The sequence below is a fragment of the Homalodisca vitripennis genome, chromosome 4 (genome assembly GCF_021130785.1).
Source record: "Homalodisca vitripennis isolate AUS2020 chromosome 4, UT_GWSS_2.1, whole genome shotgun sequence".
NCBI classification, from domain to species: Eukaryota; Metazoa; Arthropoda; class Insecta; order Hemiptera; family Cicadellidae; genus Homalodisca; species Homalodisca vitripennis.
Genome location: NC_060210.1, coordinates 115,564,068 through 115,587,401, shown reverse-complemented (window position 1 = coordinate 115,587,401; position 23,334 = coordinate 115,564,068). Strand labels below are relative to the sequence as shown.

The 23,334-nt window shown below is 35.5% G+C and overlaps 1 protein-coding gene across 1 annotated transcript in view; it reads right to left on the bottom strand.

Annotated features, from left to right (window-relative positions):
* The window catches only part of LOC124359973, a 141,382-nt gene extending 118,488 nt beyond the window's left edge, over window positions 1-22,894 (bottom strand). Inside the window, exon 1 of the mRNA XM_046813179.1 lies at window positions 22,620-22,894. Coding sequence (XP_046669135.1) covers window positions 22,620-22,696 — 77 coding nt within the window. The 5' untranslated portion in view covers window positions 22,697-22,894. The remainder of the gene's footprint in view (window positions 1-22,619) is intronic.
* Between the last annotated feature and the right edge of the window lie 440 nt (window positions 22,895-23,334).

Here is a 23,334-nt window from a genome sequence, read left to right as displayed (position 1 = left end):
ATACTTACGTTTGAATTCTAGAGGAACACGAAATCTTAAGTTTGTTTCAGTTTAAACTTTTAATCCATGAATGAATGAATAGTAATATTTGTATTTAATAATTCTTTAAGGTTAAGAAGCTGAGAAACCTATAAATGCGTATAAGGATATTGAAACGTGCTTCCGGAATGTTAGGATATGGAATGACTGCCTCCTGTCGAGAACTTTAAATTCCCTATCTCTCTCACCTTTCCTCCCCCTCTCTATCACTCCCCCTCTCCCTGCATTTCTCTCCCTCCCTCCATTTTTCTCTCTTCCTTTGTATTGTATTCCTTACTCTCTCTCCCTCTCCCTTCCTCTCCCCTCTCACTCCCTCTCACCCTCCCTTTCTCTATATCTCTCTCCCCCTCTCCATCCCTTTCTCTCTGTATTATATCTCCCCCTCTCCCCTCTTTCACCCTCCCTCCCTCCCTCCCACTCTCTCTATCCATCCCCTATCTCTCCCTTCCTCCCTCTCCGTCCCTCCCAACCATTCTCTTTTCCCCTCTCTCTATCTCTACCTCCGTCTCTCACCCTCCCTCCCACTCTCTCTCTCTCTCTACACAATATCTCTATATACAATATATATTATTTATTATACTATATCTTAGATAATATATCCATCATGCCACCTAGAAAGAAGGGAAGGCCAGATCTGTCCCAGCCTCTTCAGTCAAAACGGGCAGAGAAAGTCCTCCCTCATGTTCAGAATAGCAACAATCTTTAACACTAAGAGAGCTCCGTCCACTCTAAGAGTCATCCTCCCTAGTAGACTATACCTATCGATCCACCCTTCCACCACAATAGCTCCCTCTATCTGTAAGTAACACATCGGTTTTTTATGCACCCAGTGTAGGTTCTACTGGCAAGTAGAGACCAAAAAGAAGTATAAACCATCCTGGGGGCAATGATTCAATTAATCCGGAGGTTAAAGTTACGACGTGCGCAAAGCCATGCCTTAGCTCGTAGTTTATATTTTAAAGATATGAAATACTTCAAAATTGTTTTCAGGCGTTTCTCATATAATTGTATATATATATATCAAAATTAACCCCTTAGTAACAGATATTTTATTTTACTTCAAAGTTAAAACATGTTTTCCTATGAATACAACGTTTAACAAAAGACTGCGTTATACAGTTTTTGTACCAAATAACACTAAACAGCGGTTGGCTACAAAGAACCCGCGCTTTTCATTTTGCTCGTGAAAAGGAGACGAGCTCTTTTCTGCCTCCTGTTTGTCTGTAACAGTAACATATTCTTATAGAGAGACGAATAAATGCGCCCCTACGTGAGTATTCTTCTTTCATAATAATAATTCTCCATGTAGGTACAGAGTGAACCGCATAACGTTGTACGATGTGGTCGTTAACTCCGATATCGTTAAATCACTGATGCTCAAATCAAAATTGCGTCAAAAACACAATGGCCCCTGATTACCATGAAAATGTTTTTAGAAACACGTCGGAATTTATTTTTGAATATATTTTCGAACTTTGCAATGGATTTTTTGGTAAAATTCATTAAACTCAGGACAGAACCTCTTACACGTAGAGTGATAATTATTTGTTCAAACTATATAAAAAATCTGTATTTTTTTAATTTTTATTCAAATAATGGTAAAATAAGGTTTTTAGAAGAGCTTATATACAATGTTTTGCGAATGTTTTTAAGAAAAAAAAGCTTTTATTCATGATTAAAAAACGGTCATTCATTCATTGAAAACTATGATTCACTTTTTTAGTACTTTATTAAAAAATTTCGAATACAAAATAACTAAATATTAAAGGAGTAATATAAAATACGTATTTTAAATTAACATTTAGTTTCATATTTATTAATGGTAACAACCAAGAAAATAATTTAGTGTTGAATATTTTGAATTTTATCCCGAGTTTTATCGTAAAACTGTTATAAAAACAGTAACAGTAGTTATAATAAACTGTGTTTATTGTGTTAAAGACTCACACAATAAAAACTCCAAGAGTACTTTGGTACATATTTTGCAAAAAACTAGCATGAATTATTTCTTGGGTTGTAAAATCATGTTCTATGCTAATTTACTTTGTGTAGAAAACCAAGAATATAATTTACAGTGTTGAACATTTTGTATTTTATCCTGAGTTTTATCGCAGAATTGTTATAAGAATTCAAAGACTCGCACAATAAAAATTCCAAGATTACTTTGGTACACACTTTGTAAAACACTAGCATGAAGTATTTCTTGGATTGCAAAATCATGTTCTACGCTAATATACTTTGTGTAAGGTAAAGTGAAGTAATACAGTCTTCTAATATAACTTTAATTTATTTGCAATAAATGGCTTGCAACAGGTTTCTGACACGTACTCGTATTATAAATACCGTGCAGTTCTGGGCTTCGCTTACCGTATGTATGTGGCTTATTTCACAATATTGTTTATATTTATATGCTGTATTTCAATTTTAAAACACAATTATATCAAGGAACTATATTACAGATTAAAAATATCTTTCTAACTCAGAATTTGTAAGGGCAGGAAAGAACAAACTGGATCGTGATTTTTTTAAACTTAATGCTTAAATAATTGTAGCAGCGGGCAGAGAATTATGTTTGTCTTATCAAATATATCTTCAGAAAAATTTATAGGTTGTCAAGGCTGAAATAAAAACACGTTTAGTCTATATCGACGTGTTTATTCAATTCGATTCACTCTAGTTCAATGCAGAAGGAAAGAAAAATAATCATACATATTCAATTACTTCAATAAAGTTTATAGTTTGATATTCAAACTCAGTTAATTAGATAGAAAAGACGCTTAGTCTAAGTTCCGTGCTAGTTATTCAATTAAATTTACAACGGAACATTGCAGCTCAATACAGTAGGGAGAGATTCATGCTTAGCTTCGTTTGTTTATTCCAACTTACAGTTAGTGTTTCTAACTAATAGAGTATTTAAAGATTCATGCTCACTTCACATATTGGTTGTTATTTATTCAGAATCACAATATAGGATAGCAGTCACGTTTTACGTAAGGAAAAAATCACGTTTTCCAATTCAGGTTGATTGTTTCATTATATTTAAATGTATTTATCCAGCTAAATACACAAGTATGAAATAATGTTTACCCTCTGCTCAATGCTCAACAACATAACAACATTCAATAACATTTGCAGTTTCTCTTATTGAATAAAGCATGAAGACAATCTGTTTCGCTTACGATTCGTGTTGGTTATTCAATGAGCGAAGAGAATCAAGTTTAGATTATGTTTTACACTAGTGGTTCTGAAGACACATTTTAATAAATTTTCAAATAAATAGAATTTACTGAAACTTCTACACTTTCGTATCTTTTATCCAGCTAAATACAGATGGATGAAATCATGTTTACATTCTGTCCAATGATATCTATTCAACAGTATTTGCAGTTTGTTTTTCTTATTGAATAAAGCATGAAGGCAATCTGTTTCGCTTACGATTCGTGTTGGTTAATCAATGAGGGAAGAGAATCAAGATTAGATTATGTTTTATATTAGTGATTCTGAAGACACATTGTAATGGAGAATAGACAGGACTGTTTTTGAAAGAATATTTGTCCTCTTTATTAAATTTCTTTCCAATAAACATTTCTACAGTTAAATTACTTTCTAAAGTAATTTCCACAGTGACCATAAAATGACTGGGGTTACTAAAATTTAAAATAAACATAAATCAATTGTATTGATACTCCTATGTTGTAATAAATAAATATTTTTCTATAAAAAATATGTTTACTTTTTTAGAAAAATAATAATTTATTACAACATAACAGTTAATAATACGCGTACATCTAATAAGAATATTACTAAAAGTATTAATATTACTATATTAATAAGACATTCGTAAATAATCTCAACTCATTAAGCGGATAAATGAGTTGGATATGGTATTTTATTTAAAAATATAAAAAAAGCATATAAGTCATTGTTTCTCAAGGAGACATTAGGCCTCTGCTACACCCCCCCCCCACACCACAATTCACCACGCCACAGCTGCAAATTACGATCCTCTTGGCGATATTCAAAACACATTTTCGTTGTTATTTACCATAAATATCACATTAACCACATACACCAACATACAGTGGTCGTGCATGTGACATAGCTTGATGGGAAGCTTAGTTGATTGCCGCGTTATAGAAATACCTTTGTGCTAAGGGAATGGGAAATACCACATACTCTCGTGTTTCACTGTTCTTAAGAGTTTAAGTAATAAAACATATAGATTTTTAGAACAATGTTAAGTTTATTCAAAATTTATATTTTGTGAAATAACATCGTATATTATTGTTAGATTTGCACAACGTTATTAAATATTTAATTAAATGTTTTCTTTACTAACAGTAAGGTTTAGGAAAAATATTTATTGATATTCAATTCCGAGTTTTTCCTCTTAATCACTAATTAAACGTTTCAAGTACAAGTAAATTTACATCAATGTTGGAAATTGAAAGGACTCTCAAGAGAATTTACATACAAATGATTTACATTTTTAAATTAAATTATTCATTTAACTTTAAAATTGTATTTTTACTAAGTTACATTATTTTAATATGTTTTTTTTTTGGCTCATCTTATTTTAGTCAGTCGGTGAAATATTTAAATTTAATTAAATTTAAACTGACAGACGTAATCGATTCTTATAACAATGTATAATGAAAGTACTTATACACAAAGCAATTAAATGTAGTATTATTTGTGACAAGACTTAATACGCATGAATGTAGGTAATATGGTCTCAAAAAATAATTTACATTAAGATTGTTTGAAATAGATACAAATAAATCACACATTAATGTAAATATAATCTATTTAATAATAGATATTATAGAATGATATTATAGATATTATAGAATTATAGAAATATATAGAATGTAAATATTTTAAATATTTAGTGAAAGGTAGTAGTTTGAAGTAAATACTTAACAGTAAAAATATTAAAAAAAAAAAAAAAAACAAAAATTATTAACCATACTTTTTACTATTACTTACTAAACCATATTTATTAAATGTTCTAACTTTAGTAGATAGCAAAGATTGATAGTAAAGATTGACGTGATACTTTGTACCAAACCAGACCAGGATAAGACAAGTGTGTACGCAGGATGCCGCAAGGATCAGACAATATCTACCTCTCTACTTGGCCATGCTTGAAGGAAGCCGACCACTCCCTGGGTAGAGTCAAAGTCCACGGAAACTTGCCTCAATTCGCGGGGCTTGTACTCACTTGTTTCCACCGAACCAACAATACCAACTCAACTCTCCAGCTTTAGTTGGACTTCAGTTAAATTGTAGTACATGTTACTTGCTTTGGTAATTTGAACCCACAATACTCCCGACTTAGTGTGTCAGTTTATAAATCTAAATATTTGGATCGATTTAATTTCCTATAACTTATCAAAATAATAGGATAATTTTTTGTTAATAAGCAATCTCCCTTTACATACATGTCCACGACAGCAGTCCTTACAACAATAACAAATGAAATACACAAGTATTAGACAATGAAGTTAAATTCCATTATTGTGCCCCAAAACGTTCATTTATACGGTTATTTAGAAAACAACATTCTCTTTGTTTGAAGTTTGTTATTAACGATGGAAGTTTCGAAAGGATAACAGTTTTTTCGGACATTTGCCATCGTTATAGGTTATGAAAGGTATAGTACAACGTTTCGAGGATTGGAATCTATCCTCTTCGTCAGGTGGAGGAGGTATTAATACATACAAAAATAACGAACAGAAAGAAGTAAAGAAAGGAAAGAAAAGGTTTCAAACATAACTAACAGCTGCTTGTAGTCCAGTCCAGGCGTTGTATCTGCACAGGATGTAAGTCCCGAGCACAAATCACAAGTACGGATAATAATCACACATCACAGGGTACAGTGGGATAATTGTTATGTATTAATACATCCCCCACCTGACGAAGAGGATAGATTCCAATCCTCGAACGTTGTGTTACCATTCATAATCTTTAACGAAATGTCCGAAATCCTGTTATCTTTTAAAACATTCTCTTACGTATTAAAATAAAAATGTATATACCACACTTAAACTTTGTTAAACAGCTACTTATGAGAATTGCTATATTTATATTTAGAAGATGGCAAAATATTCGTAGTTTTTTGAGCTAATATTCCGTGCGTCACATGAGCAAATAAATAACTTTAAATATTTGTGATGTCCAAGTAATTAATTCAATTATTTTTTCCAAATAATCTGTTCTATGTATGACACACAATATTTTCACTAAAACTATGAATAATTATGATGGAAATAAATAAAAAGAATGCATGACATATCTCATAATTTAGTGCTGTAAATTAAGCTTAATTTAGCTTTATTCAAGCATTTTATAAATTTAGCTCACAATTTATTTGTATCAATAACTAGAGAAACTTGTTGTGAACATTGAAAAACATCTAAATGTTTATTTCTATGTTTTTAATACGATTAATAAATTATATTGAGATTAAGTGAAAGAAAAGACTTTATAGTATCAACTTCACCTCTAAATAAAGGTAATTTAAGTTCCCTTACGGATTCCCTAATGGTTATAATATAGCTTTGAAAAGAACCTTAAAAATTAGTTTGAACATAAATCCAGAAATCTTTGATAAGCGCTTTAATGAAATAGTATATGTTTTATAAAAAAACTATTTTATTGCTTAATGTATTTCTTGTTTAAAGAGCGAAATTTGTATAAAACCTTTAAAGGTTGTCACTCGAGACGATAAGATGTGTCCTGTACAACCAGGAATGAAAAAACAGCCACCAGCTTTTACGACCAACCTGTTGGAAAGATATTACGATAAATTCAGCTTATCACAACCTGCCATTAATACAGTTTTCTAAAACTTTATTATGTTGTACATTATTTGGTATTCATACAAAAGTTAATAGCTAATGGTAAAAATTAACTGTCTAATCTTGATTGATGATTATTTTTATGTGTGGTGCAATGTATAAGCGTGAAAATGCGGTCAAGGTCTAGAATCTGTAGTGCTAAAAACAGAGATTGAAAAATACATTATACATTTCTACAGCACAACATTTATTTTTGTTTCGTGCCTCAATTCTTTGAAATCTATTTGGATATACCTTCAAATATACCGCAGAATTCAATATGTGAGTAACATTTATTCCCACCCAGAAACAATTCGGGATGAGGATTAGAGATTAGGATAAAGCTGGGACGGTGTCTGGTAGGCAGTACTGGTATCGAATCGCGTGACACAGTGGCCAACAACAGAAACCTCCTCCGTTATATACAATGCAGTGATGAGTGTAGAGCTGGGACGGTGTCTGGTAGGCAGGGCTGGTATCGATTTCCGTGACACAGTGGCACACAATAGAAACCTCCTTCGTTATATACAATGATGAGTGTAAAGCTGGGACGGTGTCTGGTAGGCAGATATGGTATCGATTCCCGTGACACAGTGGCACACAACAGAAACGTCCTCCGTTATATACAATTCAGTGATGAGTGTAAAGCTGGGACGGTGTCTGGTAGGCAGATATGGTATCGATTCTCGTGACATAGTGGCACACAATAGAAACCTCCTTCGTTATATACAATGATGAGTGTAAAGCTGGGACGGTGTCTGGTAGGCAGATATGGTATCGATTCTCGTGACATAGTGGCACACAACAGAAACGTCCTCCGTTATATACAATTCAGTGATGAGTGTAAAGCTGGGACGGTGTCTGGTAGGCATATATGGTATCGATTCTCGTGACATAGTGGCACACAACAGAAACGTCCTCCGTTATATACAATTCAGTGATGAGTGTAAAGCTGGGACGGTGTCTGGTAGGCAGGGCTGGTATCGATCCCCGTGACACAGTGGCACACAACAGAAACCTCCTCCGTTATATACAATGCAGTGATGAGTGTAAAGCTGGGACGGTGTCTGGTAGGCAGGGCTGGTATCGATTCCAGTGACACAGTGGCACACAACAGAAACCTCCTCCGTTATTAACAATGCAGTGATGAGTGTAAAGCTGGGACGGTGTCTGGTAGGCAGTGCTGGTATCGATTTCCGTGACACAGTGGCACACAACAAAAACCTCCTCCGTTATATACAATGCAGTGATGAGTGTAAAGCTGGGACGGTGTCTGGTAGGCAGGGCTTGTATCGATTCCCGTGACACAGTGGCACACAACAAAAACCTCCTCCGTTATATACAATGATGAGTGTAAAGCTGGGACGGTGTCTGGTAGGCAGGGCTTGTATCGATTCCCGTGACACAGTGGCACACAACAGAAACCGATTTCGTTATATACAATTCAGTGATGAGTGTAAAGCTGGGACGGTGTCTGGTAGGCAGATATGGTATCGATTCTCGTGACATAGTGGCACACAACAGAAACGTCCTCCGTTATATACAATTCAGTGATGAGTGTAAAGCTGCGACGGTGTCTGGTAGGCAGTGCTGGTATCGATTCCCGTGACACAGTGGCACACAACAGAAACCGCCTTCATTATATACAATGATGAGTGTAAAGCTGGGACGGTGTCTGGTAGGCAGATATGGTATCGATTCTCGTGACACAGTGGCACACAACAGAAACGTCCTCCGTTATATACAATTCAGTGATGAGTGTAAAGCTGGGACGGTGTCTGGTAGGTAGGGCTGGTATCGATCCCCGTGACACAGTGGCACACAACAGAAACCTACTCCGTTATATACAATGCAGTGATGAGTGTAAAGCTGGGACGGTGTCTGGTAGGCAGGGCTGGTATCGATTCCAGTGACACAGTGGCACACAACAGAAACCTCCTCCGTTATTTACAATGCAGTGATGAGTGTAAAGCTGGGACGGTGTCTGGTAGGCAGTGCTGGTATCGATTTCCGTGACACAGTGGCACACAACAAAAACCTCCTCCGTTATATACAATGATGAGTGTAAAGCTGGGACGGTGTCTGGTAGGCAGGGCTTGTATCGAATTCCTGTGACACAGTGGCACACAACAAAAAACCTCCTCCGTTATATACAATGATGCTGGGACGGTGTGTCTGGTAGGCAGGGCTTTTATCGATTCCCGTGACACAGTGGCACACAACAGAAACCTCCTCCGTTATATACAATGATGAGTGTAAAGCTGGGACGGTGTCTGGTAGGCAGTGCTGCGTATCGATTCCCGTGACACAGTGGCACACAACAGAAACCGCCTTCGTTATATACAATGATGAGTGTAAAGCTGGACGGGTGTTCTGGTAGGCAGTGCTGGTATCGATTCCCGTGACACAGTGGCACACAACAGAAACCGCCTTCGTTATATACAATGATGAGTGTAAAGCTGGGACGGTGTCTGGTAAGGCAGGGCTTGGTATCGATTCCGTGACACAGTGGCACACAACAGAAACCGCCTTCGTTATATACAATGATGAGTGTAAAGCTGGGACGGTGTCTGGTAGGCAGGGCTGGGTATCGATATTCCGTGACACAGTGGCACACAACAGAAACCGATTTCGTTATATACAATGATGAGTGTAAAGCTGGGACGGTGTGTGGTAGGCAGGGCTGGTAATCGATTCCGTGACACAGTGCACACAACAGAAACCCGCCTTCGTTATATGCAATGATGAGTGTAAAGCTGGGGACGGTGTGTGGTAGGCAGGGCTGGTATCGATTCCCGTGACACAGTGGCACACAACAGAAACCCGCCTTCGTTATATACAATGATGATGTAAAGCTGGGACGGTGTCTGGTAGGCAGGGCTGTATCGATTCCCGTGACACAGTGGTACACAACAGAAACCGCCTTCGTTATATACAATGATGAGTGTAAAGCTGGGGACGGTGTCTGGTAGGCAGGGGTGGTATCGATTCCCGTGACACAGTGGCACACAACAGAAACCGCCTTCGTTATATACAATGATGAGTGTAAAGCTGGACGGTGTATGGTAGGCAGGGTGGTATCGATTCCCGTGACACAGTGGCACACCAACAGAAACCGCCTTCGTTATATACAATGATGAGTGTAAAGCTGGGGACGGTGTCTGGTAGGCAGGGCTGGTATCGATTCCCGTGACACAGTGGCACACAACAGAAACCGCCTTCGTTATATGCAATGATGAGTGTAAAGCTGGGACGGTGTCTGGTAGGCAGGGCTTGTATCGATTCCCGTGACACAGTGGCACACAACAGAAACCGCCTTCGTTATATACAATGATGAGTGTAAAGCTGGGACGGTGTCTGGTAGGCAGGGCTGGTATCGATTCCCGTGACACAGTGGCACACAACAGAAACCGCCTTCGTTATATACAATGATGAGTGTAAAGCTGGGACGGTGTCTGGTAGGCAGGGCTGGTATCGATTCCCGTGACACAGTGGCACACAACAGAAACCGCCTTCGTTATATACAATGATGAGTGTAAAGCTGGGACGGTGTCTGGTAGGCAGGGCTTGTATCGATTCCCGTGACACAGTGGCACACAACAGAAACCTCCTCCCTTCTATACGATGCTCAGTATTATTCTTTGCTTTCTTCTGTGCCAAGACACTGCTAGAAAAAGCGTTGGTACAATCTCTATAATTCGAGATAATTATATTCACGTGAAAGCAGTGACATACATTAGTTTATATTAGTTATCTATACAATGAATTAATTATGTTGTATTAGTGCATAGTACATACCAACAAAATAAAATTGTTATACAAAACTATAAGTTCTAGATTCTTAAAAAAATTTTTAATGCTTTTATATTTCATCACGCTTAATGTATTTATTTCTATACTAGAGTTCAAAACTTTTTGTTATATTACAAAATCCTTTGCTTGAACAACATCACTCTGTTACGTGTTCTCGTACATTTTGTTAAAAACCTTTTAGCGTTTGTTTTGTTCTTTTGGCTGCTTGATATTCTACATATATTGATCTAATTACAGATATCCTGTTATAATTGGCTGAGCTTTAGCTATCACTTAAGAGGCTGAAAAAGTTGCATTTTTGTCTACATGTCTGTTTTTCCGTACGATATCCCAAAAGGTAAATGAACCATAGATTTTGAAAGTGTGCACGAATCTTCATTATGAGCAACACTTTATTCGACAATGGTGCATGTCACTCTGAGAGATCTGCCAAAAATAGAACAGACAATATGGTTCCGTGTATAAACCAACTCATGGACAAACATTTAATTATATGACAAGTGTTAGACTTCAATTAGACAATTATTAATAAAACACTGCCAAAGTAAATCAAGCCCATGCTTTAACGCTAGGTGTCGGCATTTACCTTCATACTGTATTTATAAGCTCTTTCTTAGTCATGTTTAAATATGACAAAATTAAATAAACAGTTACGCTTAATTGATTTTGAAAATTGTCGTGAAAAACAAGCAAATAAATCTGAGTTTTCTGTTTGCGCTAGGCACTTTTAGGATTACAACTAAATCATACACATAGGTGAAATCGTAAAACACAAAGGCGATATAGAAATCGCAAATTTCTAACACAGTATGCATCTCAAAATTAGTTGAAATACATCAAACAGGGAACAGTTAGTGGGAAAAGACAAAAAATAACCAAAAAGTATGCCAAAGCTTAATATTAAAAACTAGCGTAGTCCAAATCCGCAGTTATGTATATTATAAAAGTTTCACGCTACTATCGTAGCACGATTCACATATTTATATTAATAAATGGTTAAGTACGGAAGCAATTTCGGTGAACATTTAGAAGTTTTAACAGCATGGTCGAACAACCTGCAGGGCAGTTTGGGTAACGTGAAAATGGCGATAAACTGCCAACTGCCGCCGACCGACAACCAACTTTTAATGAAACCGCTCGCGAATATGAAACACTTTATCATCGAGAGGATCTGAAAGCAGGACATTAACAAGCTACTTTATTCACTATTGCTGGTGTGGTTTTGTGTGTACGATTATTCGTAGATTTACTACTGGCTCATAGCGGTATTTAATCTAAATTGTGTTAAAGGTTTCACTCAACTTCTGAAAAATCTTTGAACACAACTTCCCTTCCATTGGTTTTGGCAATGATGGCTTTTTTCTTGTCCAATCTTGAAAACAAACATATATTTACTTTAATATAACTTAAAGTATCCCATCAGAAGAACGGTACATTTCTGGCTTGTTTATACCTTCCAGTTGAACTTACTCTGGGTACAGCAGAAATGGATGTGTCCACAAAATTTTGAGGTATTGCGGTGTAAGGGTGGATTACCAGGTCTTGCTGCTTGGATGGGTGACCGCTGAGCGATAATGTCCTTGCAAGCAGCCCGCCTGCTCGGCCATTGGTGGTGGTTCGGAAGTCACCTTTAAGCCGTTGGTCCCCAGGTTACGTGTTAGAGAGGGATTCTTAGCCCTAACTTCCTGGTAAAATAAGACTACTTTACTTTACTTTACTCTACTGCTGAGGATATACGAGTGGGTAAAGGTCCCCTAATTAGCTGTTGTTAGCTGTTGCTAGCCTAAACGTGAAGCAATTATGTTCCCTGCTCGCTTTGACAGGAGATACTGGAGCAAAAATGGCCTCTCCTTCTTCCAAGGATACAGGGCTGAGATCTAGTGCCTGTCATCCCACCTTATAGAAGAATCAAGAGACGACCCCTAGCCCCAACAATTCTGACTCTTCGGAAGCAAGTGAACAGATTCTTTCATCACCAAGTCTAATGAGAAGTTTATCAACTTGTTGTCCTAAGTGCAGAACTTAAAGGTATCACAGCTAAGGTAATGTATGGGAGAATGTTTCTTTTACATAAATGACACCTAAATATAATTCAACTTTAAGGAGCTGACAGAGCGCTATGTGCATGGTATTATCTGAATTTTTCTCCCGCAGGCTTTACAAATCAGCCACAAAGTATGAACTCATTTTTATAATCTATTTTCGGCCGGAACTCTACCATCAGTGTTGCATTGCTAGAGAGAACCAAATATAATTTATTCATCGAATATTGATCGTGAGGCGCCATTAACCACTGACAAATGATAAATGACAAAAAGTGTTATTGCCTTAAACAAATACTACATGTGAATACCAAAGGTCAAGTTATAAGAAAAGACAGTAAAGTTACTCAGGTAGATTTGAAATATAAAAAAAGTGAAGCGGCTTAATCGATCCTTTATAAATCACTAACCTCACAACAGAACAAAAATCAGCTTGAAAAGATGTTTCGAATGCCTTGAGTTACAAAATACGTACAGTATAAAAAGTACAAGATTTAAAATATAGACACAAGAAATTAAGGACTTTCAGTTAAAATTGTATGATACAGTTACAATAAAATACAATCCATTGTTTTAACTTTAAATCACATAACACTGATTAAAAGGCGCTGTTGTAAAGCCATTATGAAAATTATACAGAATAGAAAGACTATTTTAAGATAATCTTTCAATACATTTCTTAAAACTAATTAAAATCTATTCCTTGGAAGCAGCCTAAAATGATAAATAAATTAGTTCATTAGAGAGCTTCAATTGTTGCTAAATAATGCTATTGATAGTTTTAGAAAGTCTGAGGTGATGAGTAACAAGACTGTGTTTATTAATTTCTAGTGTAATGTGAATGACAAAGACTTTGACTATTGCATTTTATAAATTTGTTACATAAGTTACGGTAATGTGACATTTTACGAAGCTAGTGTTACATGGTTGTCTACTTCCAAGTCCTTCTACAATTCTAACTGCTGTTTTCTGCCAGTTAAATACTTTAATGGCTGCTCTGAAGTGATACCAAAGCCAAATGCCGTAAAAAATTATGTGGTTAAATAAAACATAAAAATCTTTGTAGCACAAAATGTTTAATATTAGAGAAAGAACCTCTACACAGGCTTTGCCTTAGAGGCCCTATGTTTTTTGAAAGCAAATATATATTGGATATATACTAGAATGTGTTTGTTGCATTTAAACTTGTATATAGTATTTTTATTCTTTTAATTATGACAATTTGTGATATTGTATAGTTTAATTGCAGTAATTAATTTAAGACTAAATGTGAATTAATATTGTTACCATCTTTTTTGATAATTTTGTACCAGATTATTTTAGTTGTGATGGATTGTAATTACTTTCTAAAAATAAATATATTCTATTCTTAAAAGAATGGTACAGACCATAATAAGTTAAAATTAAAATGTGGGAGCTCTGATAGAACTTTAATTTTATAAAAAGATAGATTATACGTGAGAGTTTTAGGCAAAGGGAATCAACATGGGACTTCCATGATAGTTTAAAATCGAGTGACAGGCGAAGTAGCTAAACATCCCTAGACATAACTTATTTACATTCCAACCCGAACACCAATATTTAAAACTTTATTTTTGTGAGGCCTTTCGATAGCAAGGTACCTTCGAAAATTTCACAAAAATAAAGTTTTAAATATTGGTTTATGTGTTTGAATGTAAACAAATAGTTAACAAATAATGTAATTGAAAGTTAACAAATAGCTAATACAAGCTCCATCTTCAACATCCATAGACATGATTTCAATGGAATAGTTATGATGAGTTATGATAAATATAGGATGTAGTGGTGTGTCTGTTCACAATATGTAGTCTACAGTCTACAGTGATTCACTTGAGCGCCAACGGATAAACAGTAAGGCGCAGTAAGACCGCTTGAACTCTCGTTGGCGATATTCTACGAACTCAAGACTACGTGGACATTCCTAGGTTGCCCCCCCCCCTGATTGGTCACAACCCAGAGGCTGCCTGCGATGTGGGCGGAGCCCCACTGTCAACACTCGATGAATAGACTTTAGTCTGTTGGTGTGAATCTGCTGTCTTAGCCCTTATTGCAGCTGCTCTGTAAGACAAATATATGTCTTTTGATCCCCATTTTCTGTGTTCCTTATCCTCAGTCCCACCTGCTACGTCCCCCTCTATATGCTACAGTTCCCTGTTCCGGCACCTGTGTACCGTATCCTTTGTTCCTGCTGTTACAACTAAAGCCCGCCAAAAGTTATAAACTACTGGAGAACTACGTTCATCAATTACGAGTGACGGTGCAGTAGTTCATTAATAACCTGTACACCACATTGCTCTGAAGTTTGATTTACAAATGGTTAAAATCTTGAAGCTGGCGAGCATAAGTTCATTGTTAGGTTTTAAACGAGTTATAAGAAGTTTAATAATTCAAATAATATTATTCATAAAGCACCCAAATGAACGTGAATCCAATCTCAACCTTTAGAAATTGGGTCAGGTGGTAATTAAGACAGCACAAAAGCTGCAAAGAACAAGAGAGTTGCTCCGAGCAAATCGCTCAAGGCGGGCAATTCTTTCTAAGTCTCTTCCTTGCCAGAGTAGTAATTAAAGGAGTTTCTTCCAGTATTATGAGATAAATAGACACAAAACGTCGGCAGTGAAAAATATCAGTGAATTCAACTGGTTTACGCACTGATTAATCATAAATAGTTTTCAAGTTTTGAATTTAAAAAAATTACATTTACTACAATCACGCTACTAAATCATCTACGAATTATTTCTCTTTAACGTTTTACACTCAATTAAGTTTCCTGTGAAGCTAAGTATTCTTTTTCAATTTATTACTTTAGACTTAACATGTAACTAAAATCCAAAAGTTTTTTTCCACAAATACCCTCTTCCAGTTCAAAGTTATATTAAAAATTACAAAAAAAAACGAACAAAAAACCATTTTAAGGAAAATTAAAGTAATTTAAGAGCGCGAAATGGATGAAGGTGTGGAAATTATGGATTATTATTGTGATGACATTTGTAAAAACCTATATCCAGGAGTGTTAATTATTGTTGGTTTATACAATTCAATAGAACCTACACTGCCAATGGCGCAGTGTAGCGGGTCAAGCAACGTCGAGCGTGGCTGCTGCTCGGATGGGTGACCGCTGAGCGATCCTGTCCTAGCAAGCAGTCACCTTTAAGCTGTTGGTTCTCAAGTTAGAGAGGGCTTCTTAGCTCTAACTTCGCCTAGTAAAATAAGACATCTTTACTTACTTGACTTTGTTGCACTGGTTACAGCAGTCACAAATGTGTCACATCTGGGGTACTCCTTGGATGTCCATGAACCGTACATCCCTAATCGATAATATCGAGAAAATGGGGATTAAGGATTAATTGGTTGGTCATCCTTCACTGCGAATGATAGCTAGTGGAGTGCATGAAGCTCCTTAATGGTAAAGATTAGTGCAGTGTTTGAACATAAAGGGGATGATCTCTCCTACCTGCTTTGACTGGAAGAGGTTAGAACAGTTTGCCTTACCGTCTTCCAAGGTGACATGGATATAATTCCCGCTACCTCTCTTAATAGTGAATTACATTGAATTAATGCTCGAGGAAAAGAGAAACAATGGTTTGAAGGAGGAAGAAATTGTGTTAGAAGGCTCTAAAGGACACAGAAGGAAAGATACAGAATAGAAGGATGCGGATGTAGAGACAATGTCCGATATGGCAATTCGTTACACGCAGATACAGTGACCGCACCGCCACATACGGCAACTGGACGGACACAATACCCCGGGCTTTCTCCACAATCAAACTAGAAAGCGTCAGGCTGTTCCGCCCGAATATTGGAGCGAGTGCCAACCAAATGTCGAATAGAGGTGAGGATGTATCGTACCAATTTGAACTCAACTTTAAATAACCAATCCCATAAAATTGCTTGGATAAATAAACACCTTAGAAAAATAACTTGTATTAACTTATCAAGTTACGGATGCCAAATAATCTTGACCGAAAATAAGAAAATATTAAAAACAACACCACTTGAATACAAGTTACTGGATACAATGTTTACTGGTTCAATATTTTACAAGATTGGAGTACGCCACGCCACCTGTAATGTAATAGACTTAGCTAAGATTGCATGTAAAATGACAATCTTTAAGCTCATTTGGTTCTTGAGATGTTCTGTGATCAGATAGAAAGACATACAGAATACGGAAACATCAGCAGTATAAAAAAGGAACTGTCTCAGTCTACTAAGTGATAGGCTAAGTGATGATGCTCAGCAAAGTTCTGCGGGTGTACAGAAACCACTACAGAACTCATTTCTGAGATGTAGAAAAAAGGTGTAATACAAAATTTTAATTCTAGAGATTCTCTTAATTAAGATATAATATGCCACATGATACATTGCAATTATTGTTAATTCAGGTTTCACAGCAGTGTTTAAATAATAAACGTTCTAGTTAGAAGGGTACGCTGAAATCAGATATAATCACGACTTATAACATTGACTTCCAGTTTGTTGTTTTTGGCCTTTTACTATATGAATAATTTACATTTATTAATGTGCCACACGTTAAAATTTCGTATGGTTGTACTCAGTTCGTTTAAAAAATTTCTGCAACTTTCTCGTTCGTCGACATCATGGTTACCCATAAGACCAGTGTAAGAATATTTGCTAACGCAAAACCAAATACTATAGAGTGCAATGCACCATTATCGATCTCAGTGTTGATAATATCTAAATGAAGCTTCATGTAAAATTTCAAGTTTATAGGTTAGTTTGTTCTCGAGATAACATGCGGACAGACAGACAGACACAGGTAACTTCGCCTGGTGAAATACGACATCTTTACTTTACTTTGACTTTATAGAGAGACACACAGACAAAGATCGGCCAATAAGGTATATTTAAATGTAAAATAATACATATCTTTCTGACGTAGCAAAAAGTATTTTAGTCCATTAGAATAAACGTTAAGGCCGTTGTACAAGCTCACTCAGACTGTCTATACAAGATTGAAATGGCTCTTACTGCAATTCAAACTGAAGAAGGTCCACTTAGATGGTGTTTTTAAGAATTTATCAAGAACATAATAGCCTTATTGTCCAACACCTTCGCTGTATTGAAGTTCGGCAGATTTACTACAATGATACCAATCCTTGATATAAAAATATTTGATAGGAGTAACAAATATAAAAATTGGCCTAGATGCTCATTTAAACCCCCATAACTTAATTTCCTCATCCATAATTCCCGTGTCCCTTCTCAAACGAGCTGGATTTAGACCTGGACGAAAATCCTTCTGCCATCTGAAATACGTGTAATGCATTCTGTTGGGTTTATAAATTAATTTCTAACTTGATACCTTCACATTTGTCTGGGATACGTGGATAGACGATATGGATTGGAAAAGTTCCTCTTAATAATATTTTACAATTTCCACCCAGCACTTTCCTTTTAAGGGCTGTGCCGTTAAGTGGCGACTTACACAAGGTTCACTTAGTCGAAACAGTTATTATTTTCTGAGGCAGTTTCATATGGTGTCCCTCAAGGCTTAAAGTATTATTTGTAATTTTTTATCTAATTGTTTTTAATACAAATCTAATATTTATGTGAAGCAAGGTATAATCATTATGTAAATAATTAAATTTCTAATATTTCAGACAGTATTAATGGAAAAGTAAATTTGATGAAATGTAAATTTTTATCCCATTTTGATTCTCCCATATCTACTATTATATAGCCAGAATACTTATTCTTAACCACTTAAAAACACTGGATGCAAGTGTTTTTGTGTAGTACAGAAGTAGCCTAACCTAGTAATAAACATCACCACATAGCTCATTATAAATTGAATATTCTGTTTGACTGTCTTTATTCTCAATGCAAGAAGCAAGCAGGTTTTATTTGGAAAACAGTTTTTTGTACATGCGGTTTGATGATGTGTACTCTCCTGGATGATGTGTGTTAACGCGAAAGAAGTCAACGAATAGATTAAATTTAAATGAGTTAAATTAGAATAAGTGGGACTCACCACTAAAGCGGCAATTGGTCAGCTTACCGTAATTACCTGATTATTGCAACTACAGCAGCTCGCACCAAAATAATCCGATGGTGGTCGCTGCGTTTAAACCCCCCCCCCCCCTACACCCGCGACAGTTGCCAGTCCTAGGAGTATGAACAACTATTGATCTGTATCAACATCTGTTGCAATAAACAAACATCATTAAATGCTACAGTAAACAAATATACATTAAATAGTCAATAGTGACCATAGGTGCGTCATAGAGAGAACAGCTGATGGTCAGCAACGATATGGCAACACCGCCTCAAATGTAATCGGACTGTTTTTGTGCGGACTACTATAGTGAGTAGCGTAGGCTTTCTGAAACTTTTTAAACTAATAATTGTTTCTAGTTATATTAGTTTCCAGTAGATAGCAGATTTCATATCGTAAATAAATTTCTTACGGTTTATTGGCACACCTTGTACAGCTTTCGAAATTTAGCCTCAAGTCACATCACTCATTGCTATTATAGTGTGATATGTTTAGTTAAACGGACAATTACATCACGCATATACATGGAACCAAGTAGCTGCAAAGAATGATTGTGTGCAAAGTACCGTAGTTGACACTTTGAAATATTGAAGGGACCTTACTACGCACACCCACACCACCAATTATAAGTTAATATATTTTTAACCGTCTTAAAGTAGAGAATATAACAAAATTTAAACTCGATGTTTCCATGCGTAAAGGTGTAAGGCTTAATAGAAACCAAACACTCTGATTAGCATGTTTAATTCAATAGTTCCAAAATTACGGATATATATATATATATATATATATATATATATATAATTTATATATATATATGAAAAATTAACAATATATATATATATATATATATATATATATATATATATATATATATATATATATATATTATGTTAAAAGTTTAGTTGTGTAAATTTTATAAATGGCATTGAATAGAAAGGAAAGAAAAAATACAGTGTTACGTAAATGAATAGTTACATAGTACGAAGGGAAGTTGTTTTGGAATTGAATAAGATTTTCTATAAAAAAACTAGTTTAAGAATTATTTTAAAGTTGAAAAATAAAAACTTAACCTATATTAAAACATAAATGTTTATTAGTATCAAGTTACTTGTATTAATTAACTTACAAAAACATATTGGAATCTAGACCAAAGAGATATTTTGTTTCTGTCTTTTATTTCCCTTTCACCACTGATCCATGTGTAAAATATAATTTGTCTGGTTGTAGCAGACCGTCTTTGTATCGTGCAACATTGGTTACGATGCCTCTGCGAAATTTAACAAAAGCGCTCGTTATTAACACTAATGAATTGTTTTCCATATATAGTAGACTGAAAGTACGATGAAATTGTAAACAAATATTCTTAGCGTATAGAATTGAAGAACCTTATGCTAATATAAATATGGAAATCATTTTTATCGTTTTTATTAACCAGTCATAAATGTGGAATCTTAAAACGTTTGAACAATGTATAGAACGCCTTTGACCAAATATTATTTTTCACGTTAAAATATTTTAACATCCCAGTTTTCATTTCTACAACATCTTGCATCTAATTTTTAAAATACCTAATTGGAAATATACTTTTTTACAAAATACTTTTTTTAGTTTTTCTTTCTGAAATAAGATTATGACACTACGCGTTGTTTATGATATATAGAACGCTTCCAACCAACAAATGCAGTTAAATAATTAAAAATAAAACGCTTATAATTAAAAATAATAGTATTGTCAAAACAGTAGATCATCAAAGTAATGTTTATGATGGTTTACTCATTTTACAGATAAATTAACGTTACGGCCAATTTGAGAATCCAAGATTGATATCAAAATTTTAGATAGGATAATCATTTAGTGGTAGTAGTTTTGGCAATATCTTAAAAGACTTAATTATGATAAAAATAATCTTTAACCTATTATGTGACTGCTACAAGCGTAAGACTTACACGAACAATTTTGAAAGTTCATTTTCGTAGTTCAATTGAAAGTACATTTATCATCGGCGAGAATACATAAAAAACAAATCACAGTGTTCCATGTCACTAAAGTCATGCCAGTCAATGTGGTGAGTAAAGTTTTGATTTTTGTTTTGTAATCTAATGACGTGTATACATTGAAAATCACTTTAAGTATTTTTTTGTTTTTTTTTTTTTTTGTTGGGTGGTTGAGTTTATTGATTTTACATTTTGTTGTTATGATTTATGTAACGCATATTAGTTTATGAAAATGTAGTAGTTGTTATTGTAGTATTTATAAGTTACTTCGGATTTTGTTATTTTTACATTAAGTTTATTGTTGTTATTTAATTATTAATTTGCAACTAGCTGTTATTTGTTATTGTCATAACATATTTAAGTTTAAAAAGGTTTTGGCTTAAAATATAGATTTTTACAACTGGAATAGGAAAGAAAATCAATAACTCCAATATAACAATTTAATTGTAATAATTTACTGCAAACTAACCTGTCGACGTTTATGCAGTTCTTGCATGATTGTATGTTAGTGTATAATTCTTTTGCAGTGAATAATAAATTAAATAGAAAGTTCTTATTTCTCTGGTGGCTAGGGTTACGTAAGGAAAGGGAGGGTATTGATATAAATCGGAAGAGGAAACCTGAACTTCCGGCCTGACTTGAATAGAATGGCATGTCAACACCCTTTTGCATAATATTTTGTTGAAAGTTTTACATCGCTCCATATCAGAAAGAGTTTCAGTGATGGTCGGGTCATGAATTTTTCTAAAATAATTGAAAATTTTTGTAACATAACCCTTTATATTAAAAGATAGGAGTACGCCACACCATGTGTCACTCAAGAGGCTTTGCTGAGGTTCAATGCAAAATTTCTAGTCTATAGCTAGCTCATTTTATTACTAGCAGATAATCATACAACAATACAAAAGTACGCTGAAATCAAGTCACGTCACCGACTTTTAGGACAGCATAAAATTATGTTTTGTGGTAGGGTATTAGGCTACATTTGTTTATGTATCTCATGTTTAAACTTTTATAAATATACTGAGTTTGTTTAAATATCTTATTCTTTTAATATTTCTCATTGCCATCATGAATACCCATAAGATCAATGAAAACATATTTGCTAACGCTCAGCCAAATCCCATAGCTAACTTAGTGTTTCTCGTATAGAAATGAAGCTTCTTTCACAATTCCAAGGTCAGTTCGTTTTCAAGATATCGTATGGACAGACAGACATATAGAAATGATATTTTTCCAGTCCCATGAGTGATAGGATTCGCTAAAGCTCAGCCATTTAAAGTTACATTCAGCAGGGCCAATAGTTCAAATTTTGAAACTTTGAAGTCGCAGTTCTTCATGAAAAGCGCTCAAAACATGTCAGTACTTTACTTATAAAATCTGAGTTACATGTCTGAAATCGCTGAGATGAATGGTCATCTAAATGTTATACCCATGAAAACATTTTCTGGACGGTTTGGACATAAGATTCAATTTAAGATGCATTACGTGGAAGTAACAAACCATTATGCACTTGGTGTTAAGGTAATCTATGTTGCGAAACATTCGCATACTTGACTTGTCCATCTAAATTTTCATACGTCATAGGTGTTGGTGAACCAAGTCCAAGGGAGACATTAAAATGTATACGTTTTTCTATTTTCTACGATTGTATCTGGATACCCTACTTTAAAGGAAGGTCACAATGAAAATATTGGACTAACACACCTTCTTCGAACATAATAAAACTAAATATGACCCACACCAATTCTAAAAGCTTCATATAAATAAACAAGCGCATTTCTTTTAAACCCAAAACACCGAACCCGTTTACGAAGAAAATAGTACAAATTCCAATTAGTAGTACCTCAGGTTGCAGTCCTTCTCCAGGGTGCGACGGGGGGGCTGCAGGGGCGCGCGGTGGTTGTTGAGCAGAACGCACATCCCTCACTCACGCACGCACACCACGCATGACGCTGAGCTACTGTCCGCGCAGGCCTAGTGTTACGCATGCGCTCTACACCGGTCACTCGCACAGCGATGGAGCGGTGGCGACAGGCTGTCCAACATGGGCATACTGCTCCGGCCGGTCGCGACAAAAACTGACACGGATGCTCTCCGGGATGGACTCCGCTCGGTAACTCCCGGATAGTGGTACATGGAACGGCCTGGATAAACGGTCCTGTTATCCTGGAACCTGGAAGTAGGGGGGGGGGGAGATTGCCAGTACCGAGTTATACTGGTTCTGTCCGAAATTCCTTTGCTATATTTCGAGGATTAGCTCCGAGACAACAGTGTTCATGCGGAAAATTGAACAGGTCTTAGTGATTGGAGTTTCCAAACCCCAGGTAGTTTGGAGGCTGAAGGCCTTTCAGGAGTCAGATAATATCTGGTTTCTTCTAGTAGCCTAAAAATCCAAAGAGTCAGAAGCTCCCAGAACAAAGAGCCTATTAGACTAACAAGGATCCTAAAAGCGAGTTAGCTGGAGGCATTCTTTACAGTGCTTTAAGTATAAATTTAAAAACAAACACTCCAATAATATAAATTTTATTTCTGTGAGGCCTTTCGTGCTTAAGGAACAC